At 52.5% G+C, this 23,057-nt stretch overlaps 5 protein-coding genes across 5 annotated transcripts; 2 read left to right on the forward strand and 3 right to left on the reverse strand.

The window, feature by feature from the left end:
* Positions 1–392: 392 nt before the first annotated feature.
* COCSUDRAFT_39203 (hypothetical protein) lies at positions 393–4,038 on the reverse strand (the record flags this gene model as incomplete). Its single annotated transcript, XM_005652062.1, has 11 exons — positions 393–487; positions 787–964; positions 1,233–1,315; positions 1,624–1,831; positions 2,017–2,099; positions 2,388–2,586; positions 2,769–2,851; positions 2,967–3,095; positions 3,233–3,296; positions 3,530–3,553; positions 3,916–4,038. The coding sequence occupies 11 exons, from the start codon at positions 4,036–4,038 to the stop codon at positions 393–395; spliced, it is 1,269 nt and encodes a 422-aa protein (XP_005652119.1).
* A 296-nt stretch (positions 4,039–4,334) lies between these two features.
* COCSUDRAFT_55575 (plasma membrane intrinsic protein) lies at positions 4,335–7,467 on the forward strand (the record flags this gene model as incomplete). The annotated part of the gene is made up of 10 exons (XM_005652063.1): positions 4,335–4,406; positions 4,589–4,659; positions 4,819–4,871; positions 5,076–5,180; positions 5,371–5,416; positions 5,562–5,643; positions 6,026–6,193; positions 6,497–6,570; positions 6,891–7,032; positions 7,339–7,467. 10 exons carry the CDS (start codon positions 4,335–4,337, stop codon positions 7,465–7,467), a joined length of 942 nt encoding a protein of 313 aa, XP_005652120.1.
* Positions 7,468–11,072: 3,605 nt separating this feature from the next.
* COCSUDRAFT_32049 (hypothetical protein) lies at positions 11,073–12,340 on the reverse strand. Its single transcript, XM_005652064.1, has 5 exons — positions 12,246–12,340; positions 11,964–12,080; positions 11,775–11,861; positions 11,581–11,639; positions 11,073–11,475 (listed from the first exon to the last, which is right to left on the reverse strand). The coding sequence occupies exons 1-5, from the start codon at positions 12,246–12,248 to the stop codon at positions 11,439–11,441; spliced, it is 303 nt and encodes a 100-aa protein (XP_005652121.1). The 5' UTR covers positions 12,249–12,340; the 3' UTR covers positions 11,073–11,438.
* A 157-nt stretch (positions 12,341–12,497) lies between these two features.
* COCSUDRAFT_26804 (RNA-binding domain-containing protein) lies at positions 12,498–18,320 on the forward strand. The gene is made up of 11 exons (XM_005652065.1): positions 12,498–12,535; positions 13,314–13,571; positions 13,749–13,907; positions 14,023–14,151; positions 14,284–14,412; positions 14,553–14,708; positions 15,153–15,347; positions 16,598–16,675; positions 16,797–16,945; positions 17,318–17,402; positions 17,896–18,320. Exons 2-11 carry the CDS (start codon positions 13,506–13,508, stop codon positions 17,986–17,988), a joined length of 1,239 nt encoding a protein of 412 aa, XP_005652122.1. The 5' UTR covers positions 12,498–12,535; positions 13,314–13,505; the 3' UTR covers positions 17,989–18,320.
* Positions 18,321–20,535: 2,215 nt separating this feature from the next.
* On the reverse strand, positions 20,536–22,631 carry COCSUDRAFT_11561 (mitochondrial carrier; the record flags this gene model as incomplete). The annotated part of the gene is made up of 5 exons (XM_005652066.1): positions 20,536–20,706; positions 20,947–21,170; positions 21,541–21,778; positions 21,982–22,185; positions 22,524–22,631. 5 exons carry the CDS (start codon positions 22,629–22,631, stop codon positions 20,536–20,538), a joined length of 945 nt encoding a protein of 314 aa, XP_005652123.1.
* Positions 22,632–23,057: the final 426 nt, after the last annotated feature.

Consider the following 23,057-nt stretch of genomic DNA (forward strand, 5'->3'; position numbering starts at 1 on the left):
CCAACCCTCAAAATGGTGTCACCCAGCATCAAACAATGTCATCTGAATATGCCAGGCATGCAATTGGTTGACCCTGTAGAGTGGGGACTTGTGTTGATCCCTCGCCACATCACAAAGCCCCAGAAGCGCATGCATGCAAAATAACTCTGCAAGTTTGCACAAATAACTCGAGCACAGCTGGAAATGAACAGCAAAATAAATCGAATACAATGCTGATTTGAAAGCCCAGGTCTCCTCAGAAGGTGGAATGCAACACCACTTCCTCAAAATATTCATTCTCGCTCTATCCAGAATTATCCACCATCTGCCTCTGCATAGCACTACTGCCCTGACCTTCCTCTCACACTCGATCTGAATAGTAAAGTATTCTTCAAAATTTTAAAATCTTCCGCTCAGTTGCCAACCTTGCTGAGTGCGTCCTTGATCACATCAGATGCTGCCCTGGGCGCGTCCTTCTTCAGGTTGCTCAAGCCCTCTCCAGCACGGCCTGCCCATGCACAAATCCTCAGACTAAATTTCAAATCAAATTTCATTCATCCTCAAGGCTAAGAGAGAGTCCACACATAAAAGGCAGTGCAAGCACCCAAGAATGGACAAAGGGCTGAGGAAATGACCATCACTTTCAGTGGCAAAAACTCAGTGGCACAAACTCTCCTTGATGCGACAACCAGCCTTCTAAACGACAACGCACATAGGGTTTGTGTGATGGCAAGCAGCACGTTCAAAGCAGCACATTTCGTCAACTCAGGTCATGCAGATAAGTGCAACATCTGGGAATGGCCCCACCTGGTGTGGCAGTGTCGAACTTGTTGTTGGCGCCTGGCAGCTGTGCGAGCTCTTTCTTGCCGACCTCATTGGGTCCCAGGTTCTTGTTGTCCGGCGACACAGACAAGTCATAGATGGGCATGTTGCCAAAGGGCAGCAAAGCCCTGAGCTTGTCGAAGAGCGAGGATGCCTTGAGAGCCTGTGAGTGCAATCAAGCTGTCTATCAGACACTCCACTTTGTAAATTTGTAGCCTTTAGTATCAAGGTGATTTTGTTGCGGGGATTGCATGCATAGCAGGCATGTGGAAAAGGCAAGCCTGGCTTGGACCACAGTCATTTTGCTCCTCTGCATTGTGCTCTTTTGCTGTCCGCAGGAGGTCATTTAAGGCTGGACGTGTGAAGGGATGCATTGGCGCATTTGCAGAAGGCTAATATATTAATTCTCGACAAGGGGAACTTGGCTGCACCTTGCCCTTGACCTCTGCGGGATTCACAGCGCCCACATCGCCGCTGCCTGGGCCGCTCTTGCCAAAGGTACCTCCAGAACGGCCTGTGCAAATGCACAGTTCTCAGGGGACCTACAAAATGCATTGAGGAGAGACAAAGTACCTTGTGACAGGGGTCCAATGGAGCTCCAGGACAAATGTACTGGCAGGCCCTCCCTCTTTTGTTCCAAATTCAGCAGACTCTACCAACGGGAGAAGTGTTCCCATTTGCACTGGCAAAGACAAAGTCGTCCCCAGACAATGTCACAGCAACCTATTTCACAACACCGCTGCAGGCAATAACGGACTTTCTGTGAGGCAAGCCTGCCCCGTTAGTTTTACTGCATAGTTCAGTCGTCTCAGGGAATCTCACCTGGGGCGGCGGTGTCAAAAGGGTTGTTCGCATCGAGTGAGATGTCGCCGATGGATTCCTTTGTGACCTCGTTGGGACCGAAGTCCGCGTTCTGGTTCTCCTGGGGAGGAGTCTGGTAGTCCTCAGCCTCTGCCAGCTCAAACACTGGGAGTGTCTGGAACGGCAGCGCAGCCTTGATCTTGTCAAAGACAGAGGAAGCCCCCAGGGCCTGCAGGAGCGCACAGAAGAGGTCAGCGACATGCTCTGCTGTTTGGGGTTCAAATTTTTATGTGTACACAGCTTTCAGCCCAGGGCCTTCCAGCATCATAAGAAAGAGAGAGCAATTTTGGGATTCATGCAAAAGCTCCTATGTTCCACGACAATGTGTAATTCCCAGTGATAGCAGTGGCTCACCTTCTCCTTCACCTTTGACTCATCCACAGCGCCGGTGTCACCGCTGCCGGGGCCATTCTCGCCAAAGGTCTGACCCGAGCGCCCTGGTAATGACATCACCATGATGTCAGCAACAGCTTGCATCTGCACTGCTTAAGCTGGCCCTGATGGCCCGCATATAGCACTTGCCTTACCTAATGCTGGCCTGTTCATCTATCTGTGCATTTGCTGTTGTTTGAAGCTTTTAATTAGGATTTGGGCAGGCCATATCCTGGTGCCCCACTTCTAAGAAGCACCTCTTCAGTGTTGGGCGGAATATTTGTATTTCAGTATGCACCAAGAACACTCAATAACCAGCCTCCAGTACACCGAGGAGAAGTGCTGCAGCTCACCTGGAGCGGCGGTGTCAAAGGGGTTGTTTGCATCAAGCGAGATGTCGCCGATGGATTCCTTTGTGACCTCGTTGGGACCGAGGTCCGCGTTCTGGTTCTCCTGGGGAGGAGTCTGGTAGTCCTCAGCCTCTGCCAGCTCGAAGACCGACAGTGTCTGGAATGGAAGGGCGGACTTGATTTTGTCCACAACATTGGATCCCTGCATCAATCTTTAAATTGAATAGGAAATAGAAATATCTCAAGTAAAAAATGCCTCGACACAGAAAGTAAGTGTAAGCATGCTACCAACAACGACTGCAAGTAACATGGTCTTGTTGGGACAGCATTGCGACTGTCTAGTCCAAATAATGTGGAAACTTCGGGCACAGATTTGAGTCATACCTTCTCCTTCACCTTAGAAGGGTCCACGGCGCCCGGCTCATTCTTGCCAACACTGGCGCCTCCAAAGAGGCCACCGCTGCGCCCTGCAAATGGCAATCAGGGATGAGTCACTATTCACTGCGGCCTGCTGCTGCTGCTGCTACTGCTCCTGCTGCAAGGACAGCAAAATTCTGCAAATAGCTTTGCATTTCAGCGCACCTGGAGCAGCCTGGTCGAAGGCATTGTCCGCTCCCACAGATGTGTCCTTGATGGTCTGCTTGCTGACCTCGTTGGGGCCAAAGTTGGCGTTGTCATCAATCTGAGGTGGCAGGTCAGCCATGGCAGCACCTGTAGACCAATATGCTTATTGATCAGCAGTGGGCGTTTGAGAGTTTGCTGCCCTCCCCTTGAACAAGTGTACAGATTTCAGATGCATGCATGCTGGAATCCCTCCTTTTTTGGACATACAGAAAGCAAGAAGGCACCTGACAGGGCCAGCTGCGCGGCAGCAAGAGACACAGCAAACTTCGCTCCAGCGTTCAGGGCTTTCTGCGCATTTCCACAGGAGTGTTGTCAGTGGCAAGTGACAAAGACTGCAGCACTGTATAAGGTCTAGCAATTCGTTCAACGAGTACAGTCAGTATACACATAATTGGTCAATGCAACCATAGCTTGAACAGCATGCACACATCACCACGTTGTGCTCTAGATGTGAGCTAATTTGCGCTAAAGTTGAGGCTAATATGTTGCGAAGCCAACCAGTCACAAAGGGTGGGCCTCACCTGGACACCGTTTCCAGCGTTGTCCTGCAACAATAAACAATCGCGCGTCAATATTCTGCGATTGTGGTAAAATTGTCTCACCGGTTTCGAAGACCTGTACTCCTGAAAGATAAAAAGTGGCATGCCGCAGAACAGGTGGTTCTCCCTGCAACCTCAAAATGAAGCTGACGGGGATCAGAAGGTACCAATTAGGTATCTAAATATAAGTCAACATTGTACTGTGCATGTCGATCGCTGCAAGGCTCACCCATTGTTTCACAAGGAGGTGCTTTTTGCATATTCATCACCCTATCTTCCGTCAGCACCTCTCGTGTCTTGATCCCCAGCATCACAGCACTCATCGCAATGCACACAGGTCGATGGGAGGAGAAAATTTTAAGTCTCACCTGCTTGGGCAGCGCAGAAACGATTGTGGGCCTGCTCTTCCGAGGAGTGCCGCGCACCGCGCCAATCCGCCTGCCTGCTGTAAATGCCGCTGTGCTCGTTGATGCCATTTGAGTAGACGCCATTGTGTATTGCTTGCTTGGATCAGTAAAGGATGATTTTATAGAATGATATTGAAAGTGAGAGGAAGAAGGAGACCGAGGAATCGAAGCTGGTCGTTCCGGCAGCTGATGGGAATCTGGGTGGCCAATGGAAGCATGTTTCCAGTTTTGGCACTTGTGGGGGTCCAGTCAACCTCCAGTCACTCAAAAACTTCCATCATCTGGAATCTCACCCGCCAGAGCCACGAGCAATCGACCACATCTCCTGTTCTTGTATAGCCCACAGACCTGCAACCACCCCTTCCCAGCGACAGCCTAGGATGGCAATCTCAAGATTCTTCAAGGACGTCCTGATCGACGACCAGGACAGGTCATGGACAACCCTCGCAAAGGTACCTCCCGCTCAAGCCCTGCTTCCCCCTTGTCTGGTACTTTTGCTTCGCACATCATATGCAAGTGCTGGCGTTCCAAAGCCACGAGCGATGTGACATTTGTTGCCAATCGGATCACTAAAGTGGATGCTCCCATCCCATGGGGTCCGGGTGCCCCATCTAACAGTCGCTGTTCATCCCAGGCGGTCGTCGCTGAGTATGCCGTCACGACCATGTTCCTTTTCTTCACCATCGGCACCGTGTCATCCAACTGGTACGCAACCTGATTGAGTCATTGGGGCAGCGTGTTCTCCCTCGTTGCGTCTTGTCCTTGTTGACGCTGGCATCCCTGTCTTGGGCGCTTTTGAAAGCTTCGAAAAAGTTTAAACGTCCTACGCGGCGCATCGGGTCATCGCATTTTCTTGCTGTGCAGCCACACGCTTGACAATGCAAGCCGCTCGGGGGCCGACAAGAGCCTCGATTCAGGTACAGGCAACCACCGACAGACGGATGCGCATGCACAAAGACATTGCTTATGGCGTTGGTGAATGATGAGAGCAAGATGCACGCTTTGTGAAAGCCTCGCAGAAGGATAAGGGTTTTATATTGCTGCCATGCATGTCCGAGTCACAACTTTTCTTTCCCCAAGACCGATCCCATCTGACATCAAGGTCCTGGGTGATGTTGCAGCGGGCTTCGGCACTTGCTTCCTAGGGACGAGCAACGTGCTCAACATTGCAATCGCTTTCGGCTTCAGCATCTTCGTCTTGGTGTACTGCGCCGCCTCGTTTTCTGGTACGTCTTCCGTACCTTCTTGCAATGTTGAAACTAAGAGATCTAACCAACGCCTATGCTCTTTCTTGCACAGCCTGCGCTTTGCATGCCCTGCCGTACAGCTAGGGCTCTCGAGGTCCCCACAGTCGAGCCACGACAAGGCGAACGATGAAGTTCATAGTTGACAAGTACGTCTGCTGCACTATCGCAGGAGGCCACATCAACCCTGCCGTGACCTTCGGCATGTTCGTTGCCAGGTGTGTGTCAAAAACACCTTGCTCCCTCGAATTCTCCTTGTCACCGACAAAATAACGAGCAGCACAGTTCTGTCTAGCGGACACTTCTACCTTAGGTGCAGCAGTCTAATAAATTCCTCAAGACGGTCCCTCTTCCATGCTGCAGGAAGATCTCCGTGCTGAGGGCGGTCCTGTACATGGTTGCCCAGTGCTTAGGCGCGTGCACAGGAGCCGGCCTTGTCAGGGCGGTGCGCATCAACCCTGCTCCTCGCTGCACCCCCCATATAGCACCCGTCCAGCATTTGGATTCAGACAAGTGCTTCCTGAGCCGGTGGATCTTTATATCAGCACAAAGGTCACTTGCAAGGCAGCCCTTCTTCTTGGCTCTGCCGCTCGCCCTGCCTTGATGTCTGCACCTTTCATGTGCATCAGCAGCTGCATCTGTCTGACCCTGTTCAAGCTTTGCTGTATTCAACATTTTGACTCGCAAAGAGGGCTGAAGGGCGAGGTAGTGTAGTCAGGAATTTGACGGAGTCCGCCCAAAACATTCGTAAGAGCCATCTGATTCTGCAGACAAGGCTTCGAGGCTTGAGAAGGTAGTGGCAGTACACTGAGGCCTCGCATGTGCAGATCGACGACGACGGCTGGCGCGCAGCGGGCGGGGGCGCCAACGCGTTGAGCCCCGGCTTTGGTGAAGCGGCGGGGTGGGGCCTGGAGACCATCCTGACGATGGCCCTCGTCTTTACCGTCTTCGCAGCCACCGACTCGGAGCGCGCCACCGACACCGCCCATCTGCCGGTGTGCACTCGATCCTCAATTTTCCTGCTCTACAACAGGGATTTTTGAAAGATCTGCACAATTGCTTTAGTGAACACGCCGTCTGTGTCCGGTCATTAGAACTGGCCGCCATCAAGGAATCTTCACCGCTCTACATTGTGGCAGCCCACTGCTCTGCTGTAGTCACTCAGCCACGAGTAGCGCATGCCTGTTGCAGCTCAATATTGTCCCGTTTTGAGCAGCTCTTGTGCCTGCAGCCTGAAATAGGACACTGAGAATGTAGGCGTGCAGAAATGATGCCTGAGCGGAATGTGCATGCTGCAGGTTTTGGCGCCCTTTGCAATCGGCATGGTGGTCTTCCTGTGCCACCTGGTCGCCATCCCCCTCGACGGCTGCAGGTGCACCCACCGAGTGTCTCCTGCAAATTCATGTGTCACCCTGTCTGAGTCTTAGCCATACTTGAGAGATTAGCTGCGCTGTCGGAGAATATAGATTAGGAGAAGAGATATGCAAGACATGTAAGGCAGTGCTAGCGCCAAGTAGGGAGAAGAGCCTTGTTGTGATACAATAAGATGAAGGCATTGATAAGGGGTGTGAGATTGCTGTGATGCACGAGCAGAAAGGAAAAAAATCCTGATGCAGGGCTGTGAATTGCCATAGCAATTGTGTGTTGTAAGCGAGCAGTGGCTGAGCTGTTGTTGTGTGTGATGCATATTAGCATCAACCCAGCGCGGTCCTTTGGAGCGGCCGCGGTCTCTGGCAGCTGGGACAACCAGTGGGTCTTCTGGGTGGGCCCCCTGTCGGGCGCTGTCCTCGCAGCCGCCATCTACGAGCTCATCTTCCGCACCAAGGCCCACAAGGTGACACCATGACACATCCTTGGGCTACGCAACATGCGTGTACTTCGCGCAAGTCTTGCGCCCGAGAGTCTGTTACTGCTCTCAGACCAGCTGCACATGCAACGGTCCCTCAGCACACCCACATGACTGCAGATGCTTGATTTATGACAGTGTCAGACATGAGGGCACACTTAGCTTGTGATGCACTGCTAACGGGTCCCCACATGCATGCAGGATATGCATGCAGGGAAGACATGCAAGCAGGAACACATTCATAGTCTTTGATTTATTTGCTTGCTGAGATCTGATGTGCTGGTGTGACTGCAGGCGGTGGCACACCCCTCAGAGTTTGATGTGGAGCGTGGAGTGAAGCTGCCGGAAGTCAGCGCGCAACTGCCAGCCTTTAGTGGAGTGGAGGGTCTCCGTGAGACCAGGAATGGCCAAGGCTCCACTTGAGCCCATGATGGGCGACAAGCAAACTAGATCCCAACAGGCAGGGGATCTTAACAAGCAGGATCTCAAGAGGCAGGCAACCGCAGGGTTTTGATTTATTCAAGAGAGCCATATTGGGCCCAGAATCATAGTATTTGCTGGTGTCACCAGTTTTCTTCCTCCCTTAGGAGCAAGAAGAGGAGCTAATGACTACGATGATGGCTGTGCCATGACAGTGACAAGGTGACGTGCAGTAAAATACATGGACAGATGGCGTGCTGACCGTCAGGAAGGTTGTAGCAATTTTTATATTTTGCAATTTCTTGGTCAGGCTCCACCTTGGTCTGTGCATCATGAATTTGGTCGCTGGCGTTGACGACACTGAGCAGTTGCAGTTGAAAAAATTGAGTTTATTGACACTTTTTCTATTCGTTTGCTGGCTGCGACACTGATGAGGGCATGGTCCTTATCTCCTTGGGAGATGAGATGATGAGCATTGTCAAATAGCCGCCTGGCTAAGCTGATGGTGAGCAAATGGAAGAGGGTAGGTTGCTAGATACTTTTAGCGCCTGAAAGGTCCAGCTTTTTAGTCCTAAGCATTTGACTCATATGAAGTTTAGACCAAGCCCAATGTGATTGATGTGGCAGCTCTAAGACTACCGCCGTTTTTAATGAAACTTTTGTATCTTTTGAGGTGATGGCTTGTGGAAAGATTGTGTTGAAATGTGAGGTGATCTGGGATCTGAGCGTCCAGAGGAATCCGTTTGTGTCTCTGTATCGCTTTCAAGTGATTCAAGAGCGTGATGAGCAGAACATGTGCGGCACAGTTTGTGCTAGCTCGATCCATTCAAGTGCAGGGGAAGAAATATTCAAAATGCGCTCCTTCAGTTGGGGCTATGTTGAAGCTGGGTGTGGCCAGGCAGCGGTGTGGCTTGTTTCTGCAAGGTGTTTGTATAACTTGACAAGGCTGATATTATTGAGGAACGACCGATCACGACTTTGATGGCCAATAGAGCAGATTTACTTCATGGAGATCTGGGTGAGCAAGGCGAGTTTAGCCAGCAGTGGTGGTGGCATGCCCGCCTGCGCAGGGCATTCATTCCAGCATTGTATTGTAATTACCATGCTATCTGAAAGTCTTGACCTTCTTGATGTGCACACGCTCTCTCACCATATGCATGCGCATGCCGGATGACCCTACCTTTTCAGATAACTCCATTCTCTCTGCTGTAGCGTAAGTTGCACATGATAAGAAAGATCTCACGAAGCCTTCAAATTGAAGCAAACAATTCCAAGAGGCCCATGACATGGCAAGGTGACGTCAGGGTGGACATCTGCTGTCGCCTCCTCTTTATCATTCGATCCTACCTCCGTGCCCCGCACCCGCGCGACCTCCCCACGCCTGCCACAGCCTCCACTGCCCGTGCTGCCCCCGCGGCGGTCCTTTCGGGTCCGCCGAACACCCACGACCTTCCCTTTTGATGACGGGGGCTAGCCTTGAGGTGATGTCCTCTGCGCGGCCCCCCAGCTGCGCCCGTACGCACAGGGGTCCCCCCCGGGGTCTCCTGTTTTGCGTTCCTTCTTTCTTTCTTTCTTCCTTTCTTTTGAGGGACTGTTGAACAGAAAATTTGTTTGAGATGACCCAGCCTGAAAGGCTATTCTGTTGCCGTTTGTGCGAGACTTGATCCTGTAGATCACACAGATGTCTGTTTTTAACTTGTCTTACGATATCTGGGACAAGATCTTCCTGGAAGTCTTTCCTGGCAACGCTAACGGAAAGATAAAAGATGTGCTGAACGTTTACAAGGTGCCACCTTCAGAATACGATCAGATCCGAAATTCCAAGGGACTGCTGACCTTGCCTTTCATCGATTACATCAGACACATTAATTGTAGATGCTCTTTCTAAAAACAAGGATCGTGTCTTGTAGGTGTCCAAGCACATAAAAGTTGCCGTTGAGAATGCTCACGAGTTCTGGCGGGGGTGCTGCTGTTTTGTTGGCTTCCAAACGCTGTATGATGTTGATGGACAGTTTGTGTGGGAGCCAGAACATCCACCTGAAGGCAGTTGGTGGTTATATTTCAGCTTGCGGATGCGAGAGAGATACATGCTCAGGCAAATTTCTCTCTGCCCTTACTTGACCGGCTTTGCAGCCAGCAAATGATCAAGATACTCCTCCCATCTTTAGCTTCTATTTGGTGTACAGGACACTTCTGGGGAAGTACATTCCCTTCCTCGATCTTTGGAGCAGCAGATCCTTCCAGTGTGGACTGGAGGCCTCTGAACTAGGAGAAATTGAGGAGCAACACAAAATCCGATTGCCACGGCAGGTGATCTGCTTCACATCAAAATGCAGCAGGCTGGTGTATTACATGGCTGTGATGTTTTTTTTTTTTTTTGATATGAATCAACATACACTGCAGATTTGGGAGCTGTATCGATGGAGGAATGGCCAGAACATCAATTATAGGAGGGCACAATTTGCCAATGGAACCCGGCTGCTCAGTTGCGATCCTGCGCTCACCCCAGTCAGAGTTTGTTGACCTGCACAGATGGACTCAGACAATGACAATGCCTGACATCATCTTGTGGGAGAGTGATCTGTAAGCACTATTTGTTGTTGCACCAGGTCTCCAGGAAATGTTGCAAGGCTATGCGGAAGCGTTGAAAGTCCAGAGGCAAACAATGAACAAGGACAAATTTGACGAGGACGACGCATGCTTTCCCCTGACAGAGGACCTTCCAGGAAAGCAATACTGGTTTGATCAGAAGGGCGTCATCTACCTGAAACATGGTACAGTCTCTGCCCTCCATGTGGTGGCTTAAATGTGAAAGAGTTATCTGACTCCTAAATAGGTGTACACAAAAGTGATCTGGTAGATGTCACAGGACGGTCCCAAGCGTATGGTCGGGAATGAAAGTACTGGACGCTTCTCCGTTACAAGACATCTACTGTTAGAGGACACTAGATGTGCTTGCTCTGAACTCTTGAGTAGTGCCAGCATGAGATCAGGCTTGACTTGAAAAGTATTTTTGCAGGGTGGAACTGCATGCGTGTGGCTGACAATCTGGCAGGCTTCCTGCAGCACTTGCTCAGGTCTGCCACTGCCGAGCCCGATGATGCACTGAGACAGCACATGGCTCTAGCGCTGCTTGCCTCAGCGTTCTGCAATGCTAGATGTGAACTGGCACGTGCAAATGAGTGAACAAGCGCAAGCATGTCACATGCCGACGGCTGTGCAGGTAGTACTGCAGCAGCATGCTGAAGCGCACAAAGTCTGGGCTGCTAGCACAGACGACATTTGTGCAAGTCTGTAGGAGCTGTCACTAGGAGATTCCAGATCCCCTGCGATGCTGTGACAGCGCAAGTGCCACAATGTGAGATGATAGTCTCTTGACAAGCTTCCAGATTCAATCCAGTGATGCGGTGATTTAGGGACGGAGAAACACTGTGGCACACAATGATGACAATGTGTTAAATTTTTCTTATGAATGAATTTCTTGCGCACTGCTGCCTGGTCCGACTCGGAGGTGCAAGAGTGTTGAGGCTTACCGAGAGCCTTCCAAGTTCTTGTACGATTGCATCTTACAAACTTCTAAGACGAACTAATCTTTATGCTGGTGTAACACTGCTGCTCATGCACATGTACAGAGCCTTCACTGAGCCTAGCAGCTGTCAGATCCATAGCACTTGAATGAGCATACGTTGCCAGTCTCACTCAAATTACGTATCTGAAGGGCCTGCAACTCCCACAGATTGGCCATCCGCGTGGCTGGGCAATTGGCATGAAGGCTGAACTCCTGGCCAGCCACGGCTAGCAAAGACTGCACATCTAGCATTGCAATGCAATTCAAGTGATTTTGACTGAATGGCAACTTGCAACCTTGAAGGTGCGCCAGATCTGGACCCAGGTCTAGCCTGCCGAGCATTCTGTGATAATTACACTGACATGTCTCATCTCTGCTCCACATGCATGTGCATATTGGAGCGCAATTATTGCCCAATCATGACCATGTATGGCCGAATTGACCTGTCCCCACGTGCAGTCCCCAATCAATTGCACTACAACGCAGGTTGACAGATACTGCAACGTGCCATCTGAAACAATCACAACCCCCGCGGCTTGCTCACTCACCAATCCGTGACGAGACCATTCAATATGTAAGGGTCAGCTTTGACAAACTCCTCAATCTCCTGCGGGTGATCCAGAGCCGAATGTCATGGTTTTTGTTTGCATGATTTCATCACGGGTGACCCAATTGTGCGGCGCTCCTAAGGATTGCAAGCCCCATGAAGTTGCTGTGGAGCTTGCTGCACCCTTGTGCGCACCTCAGTTGTAGAATTCTTCCATACAAATAGAGCACTGTCCACTGGCTCAGCTAATGCCCCACCCAGCACTATGCGGCCCTGAGCTGCCTGCAGGCAGCAGAGTGTTGCATGAGAGGAATGTTTGCAAAGAGGTCAAACTTCTCTCCTGTCAATATACCGCTGACCACAAGCAACTGCCAAAAAAAGTACCTTCTCGCCTGCCTTGGAGAGGTGTGCTTCTCGGAAAGGAGTCCTCTTTTCCAGGATGTCTGGCACGTACTTGTATTGCAAGACGTGGAACGAAGGTGCAGCGCTGGCCTGTGTGGTCTGCAGAGCAAACATCCACCCTCACATTGCACCACCTACCATGATAATTACCTTTAAACGCCAGATCCTAGCGAATATTTCTCAGCTTTAAAGAATAATAAATTCACAGTATACGATGTGACCGCCTTCCCAATTCTGGCAACTGATCAACTGCCAATGCCCCACCATCTGCCTGCGGGAGATGCTGGCTGTGCGCCCGATCCTCGCCAAAAAAAGTCTGCACGACATCAAGCGATGCAACAGGATGGGCAAGAAAGCACTCCCGACCTTTGAATTTCTGCATCGATCGCAATTCCAAGAATCCGTCACCAATGGAATGCTCTTTTCGCATCAGTTCGATGGCGTTGCTTGCCAGTTAGCGTAGAGCTGACTTTGGCACTTCGATTGCAGAAGCATTTACCTCGCAACGGCTTTGGAGGACTCGGAAGCCTGCGGCATATTCGCAGCCGTCACTGGTGAGTGGCTCGCCTGTCTCGTCCGTTGCACACCTTGGCATATAACGCCCGGCAGACATCCGCAAAATTGGGCGCGCGGGAGCCCGTCAGGTTGGGAAGTCTTTGCAGGAGCCTTTGTGGGCGAGCTTTTCCCTCGTAGAGCTGCTTCCTTGTGATCGTGAGGACTGTCATTTGCCCTTTCGGCGCATAGTTTAAATCAGCTGCTGTCGCCTTTGGAGTGGGACGTGGAGCCTCGGGGGAGCTCTCAATCACGATCCTGAGGCAGAGCCCGGCGGGTTTCCTGCCGATCGTTGTGGACTTGTTTGGTTAACGGCACCGTTGGGACCGTGCTCTTGGCGTTGTGCCAGGGCAGACCACGGTGGAGAGGCAGTGTTGACTCTCTCAACTACTGCTTGCAAAGTGGATGGTATCTTTTGCGGTTTGGCGCGGAAGAATCCTTTAACGCAGTAATCATGTGATATTTGGAGTCTATGTTAAGCTGTCGCCCACTTCTCGGGTGACTTTTGTTTGAGTATCTTGAGTATAAGGCGTTAAGAAGGCAAGGGCCAATTGGCTGCCCAGTCGCCATGTATGTCTTGGTGCATGCTACGATCACATTTTTGCAGCAAGGGTGGCAGTGTCTTACTAATTGCAAAGCATTGCTCAATACCTGGTATCTTCAGTTCTGCCCTTTGGTGGAAGTGGAATGCGCGTGCTTTGTGGACGCCGTCTCGGCCTCACCCAGCAGATGAGGTGAATTGCTGGTCTGTGCTCACGTGTCCCATTGCCTTGGTTGCAGGGGAGAAGGAGCAAGGCGCACAGCATTCAGCAGCGGTTGCAGCCAGCAGTGCGGCATACGTGGAGCAGAGGCAGAGAGGCTGCGGCTCAGAGACAGCATTCTGAGGACTGCCACAATTGGATCTCTGAACTTTTATGAAGCGCAAGCGACTCACCAGACTGGACACGTGATAATTAGAGAGGCACTGGTCGAATGCTGGTGCACGGCGAAAGAGTGATATCACAGCAGCACCAGGGGCAGCCTCAGCCTCCTGCACAGGTATGTAGCTAGCACTCATGCTTTTAATTTAACCCTTCATGTTGGGGAATAATGCCATTGACTGGGCAAGGAGGTCTTTACATATAACAGACTGGGCAGTGGGTTCTGGATCGAATTGTGTTCTGGTGCATCCACGCAATTCATGTTTCAACATGAAGGATATGGCTGTAGGCGCAGATGCATGGCGGAGAGCTGTCCGGGATGAATGGAATGAGTAACGGTGACGGCATGATGCAGAGCGAAGTTGAGTCACGCAAGCTGGTGATTCTGGGGCTGCCCTGGGACACCACAGAGGCTTCCTTGGAACAGCATTTCTCGCAGTTCGGTCCGCTTCAGGTAATCATGTCTGTGGCATCGGTCTCCTCTCAGCATGTCTGTCTGTCTGTCTTGCCTCCATATAGTCCATGGCAAGAAGATAAATTCTTCATAATGGTTCCTCCTGGATGTGCAGGAAGTGGTGATCATGAAGGACCGTACCACAGGGAAGTCCAGGGGATTTGGCTTTGTCACCTTCTTTCGGGCAATGGATGCATCCTGCGCAGCGAGCCAGGAGCATGTGGTTGATGGCAGGCGGTGTGAGGTAAATTATCTTCGCATTCATTCCCCGTAGCGCCATCAAATTTTTGTACTTTCGCTGTTAGAAGTGATCTTTGCAAAATGCTGTGACTGAGGGATCTATATGCAAACTCTCATTTATCGATGTGTGTTGCAGGCCAAGTATGCCTTGCCGCGGGGAGGCGGCCCGGCGCCAAGGACAACCAGAATATTCGTTGCAAGGATACCGTTGTCTGTCAACGATGCGCAGTTCCGGCAGTACTTTGAGCAGTACGGCTCTGTGCAGGTAAGATCCTGCGTAGACTCGACTAGCGATGTTGAAAATTCGAGTGAGTACTCACTTTTACTGTCTTGACATGCATGTCTGCATAAAGAGGAACCATTATTCTTCTGTATAGTCCATTTGACTCATCTGTTAACCTGCAGGATGCGTACATGCCCAAGGATGCCACAAAGCAGTCGCACCGAGGCATTGGCTTCGTCACATTTGCCAATGCAGACTCCGTGGAGGCAGTGATGTCCTCGCCCCACAGCATGAATGGGCAGGAGCTGGCCATTGACAGGGCAACTCCCAAGGACAAGGTGCGCCCAATGCTGGGTCTTTGCATCCACCTCTGCTCACCCCACCGCATCGTCAATAGTTCAAAATGCGCCTTTATCAAAGGCAAAGGAATGTTTCCCATGAGTATCTGCATGACTTGACAACCACTCCTAGCTCTTGCAGATGATCTGATACATGCATTTTCCTAACAGCAGGTGGGCCCGCTGCAGCTGAACGGCAACCCGCGGATGCGGGAGATCCAGCAGCTGGCGGCAGCCGCGGCGGCCGCCGCGTACCCGGCCGCAGCCTTTGCCTCGCTGGGCGTGGTGCCCTCGGGCGGCTTCCCCGCAGACCTGTCGGTCAACCACGGCCTGGCCGCGTCCAACTACCCGCAATTCGGCGCGCCCACCACGAGCATGTCCTACAGCGCCGCGGTCAACGGCGGCTTTGGCCCGGCCGGCCGCGGCACCGGCAGCGACGGCCAGCCCTCCGACTCGGCCGGGAACGATTTCAACCCGTATCAGGCCGTGGCGAACGGCAACGGCAGGACGACCGCGTACAGCAGCGGCGGCGGCAGCAGCAGCGTGGTGGCGGCGTTTGAGGGTGCCAACGGTGGGCAGGCGGCCAACAGCGGTGGGTCCGGCTCCGGGGAGCTCTTCCAGCCCATGCGCGGCGACGGCGTCCAGCGCAGCAGCATGGACGAAGATGTGTCCGGCGGCGGCCAGGAGCTCACCAGCAGCCAGCTGCAGGTCCGCTCACTGTCCTCTGCGTGTCTACAACCGCGTTTTTCTTAGTGTCTATGTGTGCCTATTGCCTTGGGCATTGTGCCTGTCCTCTTGGAGTGTCAGATTGACTTTGTAGCAGTCCAATTATGCCTTCACTTTAGTGTCCCGTGGTTTATGGCATGGAGTTGTCCAATTGACGTTTGTACATCATTGACTGATGCATTATTTTCCTTGCGGTGCAGGATCTGCGTGGTCTGGTGCAAAGCGGCGACCACACGGCGCAAGCACTGCAGGGGCTGACGTTTGGGGGCAACAGTGACGGCATCGGCATCGGGCTGGGCATGCTGCAGCAGCAGGCGCACGCCAGCAACCAGCAGATGCCCTTCCAGTTCAACAAGCAGGTGGGCGACCCCCTGGTGAGTCACTGAGGACAGCTGTCACATAACCAGGATGGAAAACTCATGAGGCATTCTTCCAGTACTTGGATAATGGCGCTGTCATGAAGCAGTCATTTCGTTGTATTTTGAGTTGCGAGCAAGGGTCAAGGAGCTCATAGAAACCATCTGTTAGCAGTTATGATTCCTGCAGATCATACAGGCAGCCTATGGAAGTTTGCAAGCAAGCTTGCGTCATCTGATGGGATTTGTGGGTCATGCAGCAGATGGGCGGCGCCAGCATGGCGATGGACATGGATGCGCAGGTTCGCGCGCAGGCCATTCTGCGCTCCCTGGCTGCTCCGCAGGGGCGTGGCGCGGCCGGCAACGGGGCGCTCAGCGACGCGCAGCTGGCGGGCCTGCTGGCCGGCAACGTCGATGCCGCGCAGCTGGTCAACTCCATCGTCAACGGCGCCGTGCTGCCCGGCATCCCCGCCCCGCCGCCCGCTGGCCTGCCTCGCCAGATGAATAGGTGCGGCGGCACCCAGCTATAGACAGTTTAAAACCAGTAGTGTGAAAGCTGCTGGGAGAATCCAGCTTGATTGCGGTCACAGACTGCGTGTGCCAACCCGTTTTATTTCTGCACATGCCAGGGTACTTGCCAGTTGTCGGTTTGTGATGGCTTAGTGGGCGATGTGAGGTTGGTGGGGTTCTCTTAGCTCTGGCATATGCGTGTGGTTGCTCAGTGCTGAGTTACTGCTGTGCAGGCTGGTTGGCGGCCGCATGCAGGGCGCTGGTGCGCAGTTTGGGGGAGGCGGCGTCATGGGCAAGGCCTCCATCGACACGCGCTCTGGGCCCCGCATCTTTGTGGGCAAGCTGAACAAGGAGACAACAGAGAATGACGTGAAGGTGAGGAATCTTTCTAAGTTGCTTGAGTACCTCCATCTTTGAAGAGGTCACTAGTACCCCTTTGCTATTGCCTTTGTGATCTCGGGGCTTGTTTGTGACAGGACTGACTCTGTGCGTGCAGGAGTACTTCACCAGGTTCGGTTATGTGATGGATGTGTATCTGCCGCGCGACAAGGTCAACCGCTCGGAGCACCGCGGCTTTGGCTTTGTGACCTTTGAGACGGATGGTGCAGTGCTGCGCATCCACGCCCACGGCCAGCACCAGATCAAGTGCGCACCCGGTCAAAGCGGACTCTCTTGCCTGATATTCTGGAATGCATCCTCCCCTAAATTTAGGACCTGTCCCCCTTGATCATATGCCAGGGCTTGCACAGGGCTCTGCACCAGGTCGAGAATGGCCTTGTCAACTGCTGCATGCTAATGTGTCCTGACCCACCCCACCCTTCACTGTCCCTACGAAGGTTTTCTGCTGTATTCCTGCTATATATCTGCCATAGGCTCTTGTGCTGCGACAAATGTTGCTGCGACACACATGATCCTCATGGATTTTAATGCTTCTAGTAATGATATCTATTCATGCCATTGCTCAATTCTCGACCCGTGCATGACGTGGGCCTGACAGCGCGTGAGTGGTTGCTTCAGGGGGTCAGTGGTGGCGATAGACAGCGCGGTGCCGCGGCGCGAGGAGGGAACGCGCACGGACGATGACGTGTCCACCTCCAGCATGGTGAGCCTGAGCCGTGGCCTGCCCTCTGTCCCCTCCATCCACACTATGCACAGCCCCAGCCGCCTGCCCTCCCATGCCCCCGTGGGCCACTCCGCCGCCAGCTCAGCGTTTGCCGACGCCCACGAATCACCCACTGTGTCCTTTGAGGTACCGCCTAGCACGCATGCCCCTTCCCGCCCCTTTGGCGGCCGGGGTCCACACCTGCTCTGCCTCTGTTCTGTCGCCGTTTTCTGTGGACTCTACGTTTTGTTCTGATGTCACCATTTTCAGTGGACTCTATGTTCTGTTCTGATTCAGTCTCAGCTTCAGCTGCCGCACGCTTGACCATGCTTCGAGAGGCTTCACCAGGGCGGTACTGACCCTGTTTGCATCATGCTTGATCTAATATTAGAACTAGACTCGGAAAGATCTAGAGGGTAGAGAGGCCCACTACTGGCACAAAGTATGTGGGCTGCTCATTTCCAACTGACAAGTCAATGTGCTTGTGGTGCAGCAAGTGATGGACCTGGGTGGTGATGATCTGAGTCTGGGCCCTGCACGCAACCACCCTCAGGAGCGCATGCGCCATGGCTACAAGCCTTACTGAGCCCCTCTCAACCTGCAGTTGCACTCTGTGTGTAGCTGGCAATGCCAGCACCAAGACACGGCTGAGGTCATCTGACGGCCATCTGCGTGGGCACAAGCCCGCTGGCAACTGCACGAGAGGTTGGGAGAGCAGAGGGCAACCTCGTGAAGCACTAGGATGTTCTCCCCAGGATTCCAACAGGGATGCCAGCAGGGGATCAAGACTCCATGCGGGCTTTCTGCTGTACCACTATGCTTGGGTGTTTGAGGGACGACATCGGGGGCGAGGTACTGCGACTGGCAAGCTGTGAGTTCTGGGCAGTGAGATGCAAGCAAGACTGGACGAGTGGGGAGAGGCGAGATCACATGGAAGTGGCACACCAGGGCAACAAGTGCCCAAGTCTCAAGGCAGGCGACTAGCGCCGCATATTTTATGGGGGACAAGTATGCACTGCTGCGTTGGATGAGCAGAAGTGTGCTGCGCATGGGTTAGTGCATTGGGAAGCCTCTCAAGCCAATGCGAGGGCCAAATGGTGCCCCGAGAAAAGTGCCCCAAGTCAGCTGGCCACAGCTGTTGTGAGGAACTGCACCTGATGGCAGCTCCCAAGTGTGGGGCCGTTTGCTGGTCCTTTCAGGGCCGCTGTGCAGTTGTGAAGTGCTCCTTTTTGAAGCAGCAGGCAAACTCCCATCAAGCGGAAAATGTCCAAAGAGGAATTTGTACAATAGATTTGCTGCATCTCTTCGTGGTATTTGCAGCGCCAGCTGTAGTCGCTGGTGTTTGGGCCTCTGTCCATGCATGGAAGTGGCTCTGGTGTATATATGATGCTGCACTTCTGCGCAGCTCATGCAGCCTTATCATTTATATCCTTCTTCAGCTTCGGCGAGGAGTTCAGGAACGTGAATGTTCAAGTGTTAGGCATTAGGGTGGGGTGTCTCGTGGTAATTTGTGTATCAAGCTATTGAGTGGAGTCATGAGGCCAGACTGGCATTGAAGCGTTATTCCTAGAGGATATTAAATGCATGCCGAAGAGTGGTTTGTGGGGAATTTGAGTAGCAAATAAGGTCAGGATTTTTCGACGGAACTGCCTGCAGTGCACGTTCTCGCTTTGACAGTGCAGGAAGTTCAGGGAGGGGAGAAAGATATGTTGTCGCCGCTTTTTTCACGCAAGAGCCATTGTACATTTTTTGCTGAATGTTGACATTCTCTGTTAAGAGCAGCATGCAGCGCCTTTGTGGCCTTTTGGTGTGTCAGACTCGCGTCATTTGATTGTGTGCGTACCCAAGATTAGAGCAGGTATTGTTCATTGCTAGGTGTGCTTCCAGGTGTCTGTCTAGTGGACTGCCTCAAGAGCAGCCTGTTACCATCAAGAGAAAGCCCTGGTTCAACAAGAGAGGCGTGACCTGGGGGTTGATTGCTGCGGCGCTGTAGGGGTTGCTTTACATAGCGTGGCCTCAAGTCAGCTATGTGAGGTCTGGCCAATAAGGTACTGTGCAGCATGACTGCCTTAGTCAGCACGGCAGGGTTTCACCAATGCGCCCTGCCTTGCCCATGTGGAGGCTGCAGACTGCCAGATTTTCCAGCTGCAAAGGGTGCAAGTATGTGCCCCACTTTTGCAAAGCCCCAATTGCTAGGAGTCTGTCACTGCGAGTGTGCATACGTTGCAAATTGTTTGATAGCCCGCAGGTTCAAGCGCATGGTCAAGGCAGGCAGGGGCATGATGTGTTGATGGGAGAGCGATTATGAGTGGGTGTGTGGATATCCGTAACTTCTATTCAGCATGTGACTTTCAAAGAGTGTGTGCGTACATTGCTAGGTTCAAGGTGAAGCCGAAATTCTTTGGTCTGAGCACTCTGTGCGCTGAAGCACTTGTGATCCTTTTCTAGAGGTAGGTCGGCATTGCGTGTCGGCAGAGCGTGGTGTCAGACAGGCAGCCACGCTGTACATTTGTTAGACGCTAGGTTGCTTAGGGACTATGAGTGTATGTAGCATATTCAGGTGAAGAGGTGGCTGTTATTGAGTGGTTTGAATGCATTCCATTGTATGTAACAATAGCTTCCTTTCTCATCAGTTCTTTACCATCATTGCCGAATTAGAGCCTGAATTGACTTGCCTCGGCTGGCATCACCAACTGGCACCAAAACAAGCTTGAGCGCAGTCGCATTTGCCACAAGCTTGCAAGATACTGCATTACAATAACCCCGCAAACGAAGGACAGTGTCATGGAAAAAATTGAAGCAGGTAGCTGGCGTTCGCACAACATATGCTAGCAAGCAAATGGAATCTCGCAAACCTGCCTAGATCTGTCTATCACAACCAAGCATTGCAACATGTCATCAGCAGCGCTGGAGCCACAGAGCCCAGAAAGAATAGGGGAGGAAAAAACAAATGCCTGGTACATCTACAAAACTACCCGGCCACCCAACTAAAGCACCTTTCATCTATCATGTCAGCAAGCAGAGCAGCGTCCTAGATCATCTCCTTGGGGCCGCAACACAGGATCCAAGGGCCATCAACCTCTCAAAGAAGCACTTTGACTATGTTCTACATTCAGCAATGATGGTTGACGCATCAGCTAAAATGCATGGCCTTGAGCACCTCGTAGCTGGCCAGAACTATAGCGCACGCCGGAGCCGCACGGACCGCGCGAGGCCCCACTCCGGTGAACAGTGCTCGCGTGCCCCCCTCCCTCTGCACCTGCCTCAGCGTCGCCCAGATCGGCATTGTCTTCCCCTCTGCAAGCTGCACCAGAAACACAGAACCACTCAGCCACCCAAATTCTGCAGTCTTGAGCAGCCCAGACAATGTTCCCATCTTCAGGGTCACTGAAATCTCAGTGCTTGCCATCCACCCTGCTGCGTCTTATCTGCCAGCATGTGTTCAGCTGCATGCACAAGCCCCCACCCTGGCCCGCCTTCTTATTGTGCTTGCTGCAGGCCTAAGCCCAATGATAGTGAAGGCATGGTGCAACAGATAAGACACCTGTGTCCGCGTCTTGACGACATCTAGAGGCGTTGTGACGGCAGCGGCCAGCCCGCCACCGACAGTGCCGGCCACGAAATTGGCGGCGACGATCTGCGAGTGGCTGGCGCGCGAACTCTGCGGGAGCAGGGCGTGCCTGATGGGCTCCAGGCTGCTCCAGTAGATGGCCGAAAAGGGAACATCCCTGGCCAGCGTGGCCCCTGCACATGCACACAGCCCCTTCCCTCACTCTAAATTCCTGCATTGCCATCTTCACAATGTGCAATTTACATCAAGACAACTTGCAGAACCTGTTATGATGGAGCCTGAACAGCGGCACCCCCAAAAGACCTTGCCAACACCTGGCCAGAGGCATTTGCTATGGTTGCGAGTGACATCAAGGGGCAAAGAGACTGTGGTGTTACCTACTCCTCTCCACATTGAGCTAATGCGGCCGAACGCGCCCCTTTGAGTGCTAATGGGCAGGTGCGACCACATGTTCCCCGGCCGCGGCTTTGCACCTTTCTGACCACTGCCTGGTGCCTCTAATGGATGCAGATACGCCTGTAAGCCACACGCAGACAGCCTCTTAACCATCTCAACGCCCTGCAACACTTACGACAAGACATTCAGGAGTCAATTTGGGGGAAAGTAAATGAAGCACATTTTTTGGAGTTTTTGAAAGGACTGCCAAAAAACCCACCTGCATCCTGGTGCGCACTAGTTCCAAGGGTGACGTGCACAGAACAGCCACCGTCCGAGCGAGAGAGCCCGCCATGAGGGGGGCATAGAAGCCAGAGGAAGGCGCCAACCGCTCCAACAAGTAGTCATACAGGGGCAGATACACTCCCACCTGCAGCATTCATTCCCAACTCACCCCATGACATCATCATTTCTCCAGCTAAAATGAGCTCACAATGAGCTCATACAAGACAATGCATGCTCAGATAACAAATACTACTGGGGACAGCTGAAGCCATTGAGGTCCACCAAAGCTTCTTTCTTCCTCTCTAACCCGCTTGATAAGGTATTTATAATGGACTTATGGGTGCTCACTGTGGGGATTGCCATGAGCAGGGCCACATCGGTGCCTCGCCACAGCGCGAGAGCGCCCTCCCGGCGCACAATCTTCCTCATCCCATCCAGCGTCCCCGAGTAGATGCCACACTCTGGGTTGCCCAAGTGGGCACACGCCGGTGGGCAACCCGCCAGTGCCATGTTTCTGCAACAAAAAGTGTGCACAGAGGTCTGAAAACAAGTCTGAGAAGAAATTGCTGACTCCTCGCACAAGCATTTGCATGCTGGAGGAGCCATGTCCCTGCAGTGCAACAGCTGGTGCAACGGATGTGATCCACTTGTGCATGTGAGCAGCTGGCAACAGATGTGAGATGAGACGGCTGGGGTCCGAGCAGACTCACCCTACTACTGCAGTGTTCATCCGTGCCACATGAGTTTCAATGACCTGCTGCGCTTGCATCCGTGTCTGCAGGGCATCACGAATTTCAGTATCAAGGTGGGAGTGAGATTTCCAAATGAGTCCCTCTGCTTCGATGGGCATCACAAGTGCACGAGCAGGTGCTGATGAAGTCAATGTCCACCTTGACAACATCCAGAGGGTTGACAACGAGCGCTGATATGATGGATGCCCCTCCTGCTGCCATACACTTGTCCTGCAGCCTCAGAGAGGACTGCTGCCCAAGTGACATGGTGCCACTCGGCGCCCTGTGATCGTGTTATCAAAGCTTCAACGGCACCTCTGCTGCATTGCTGTAAACGAGCTTCTGATCCCCACTGTTGCCTTCCAATAACACAGCACAAGTCCCTCTCAGGAATCAAAGCTAGTAAGTGCTCAGCCCCTCAGACGCAGTGTCCTAATTTGCTGCTGCTTCTGGAATAACAGCACAAAATGTAGCTTGGATCGCAGATCCTGAGGAATTAGAGTAACATTTCGGCTACGGACGTGGCTACCGGATGTGTTTCACAAAGATAAAGTGCTTTTCTTCGCTTTCAGACAGCTTCTATAGATCCAAATGTGCTATTCCACCCTTACTATCTCGATTTTTACTTGGGAGAGGAATTAAAGTGAATAATGAAGGCGGAGAAATGACAATGCTTGAGGCTGACACGCACCG

This window comes from Coccomyxa subellipsoidea (genome assembly GCF_000258705.1).
Source record: "Coccomyxa subellipsoidea C-169, whole genome shotgun sequence".
Lineage (NCBI taxonomy): Eukaryota > Viridiplantae > Chlorophyta > Trebouxiophyceae > Coccomyxaceae > Coccomyxa > Coccomyxa subellipsoidea.

Excerpts from the sequence above, each read along its gene's own strand:
- COCSUDRAFT_32049 (XM_005652064.1), bottom strand. Across the intron at positions 11,862-11,963 it reads TCTCCAAGGCAGGCGAGAAG|GCAGCTCAGGGCCGCATAGT; the intron begins GTACTTTTTTTG and ends TGCTGCCTGCAG. Across the intron at positions 11,476-11,580 it reads AATGGTCTCGTCACGGATTG|GTCAATTCGGCCATACATGG; the intron begins GTGAGTGAGCAA and ends ACGTGGGGACAG.
- COCSUDRAFT_26804 (XM_005652065.1), top strand. The coding sequence starts at position 13,506 with ATGCTGGTGCACGGCGAAAGAGTGATATCACAGCAGCACCAGGGGCAG. Across the intron at positions 16,676-16,796 it reads CAACAGAGAATGACGTGAAG|GAGTACTTCACCAGGTTCGG; the intron begins GTGAGGAATCTT and ends CTGTGCGTGCAG. Across the intron at positions 17,403-17,895 it reads ACGTGTCCACCTCCAGCATG|CAAGTGATGGACCTGGGTGG; the intron begins GTGAGCCTGAGC and ends CTTGTGGTGCAG.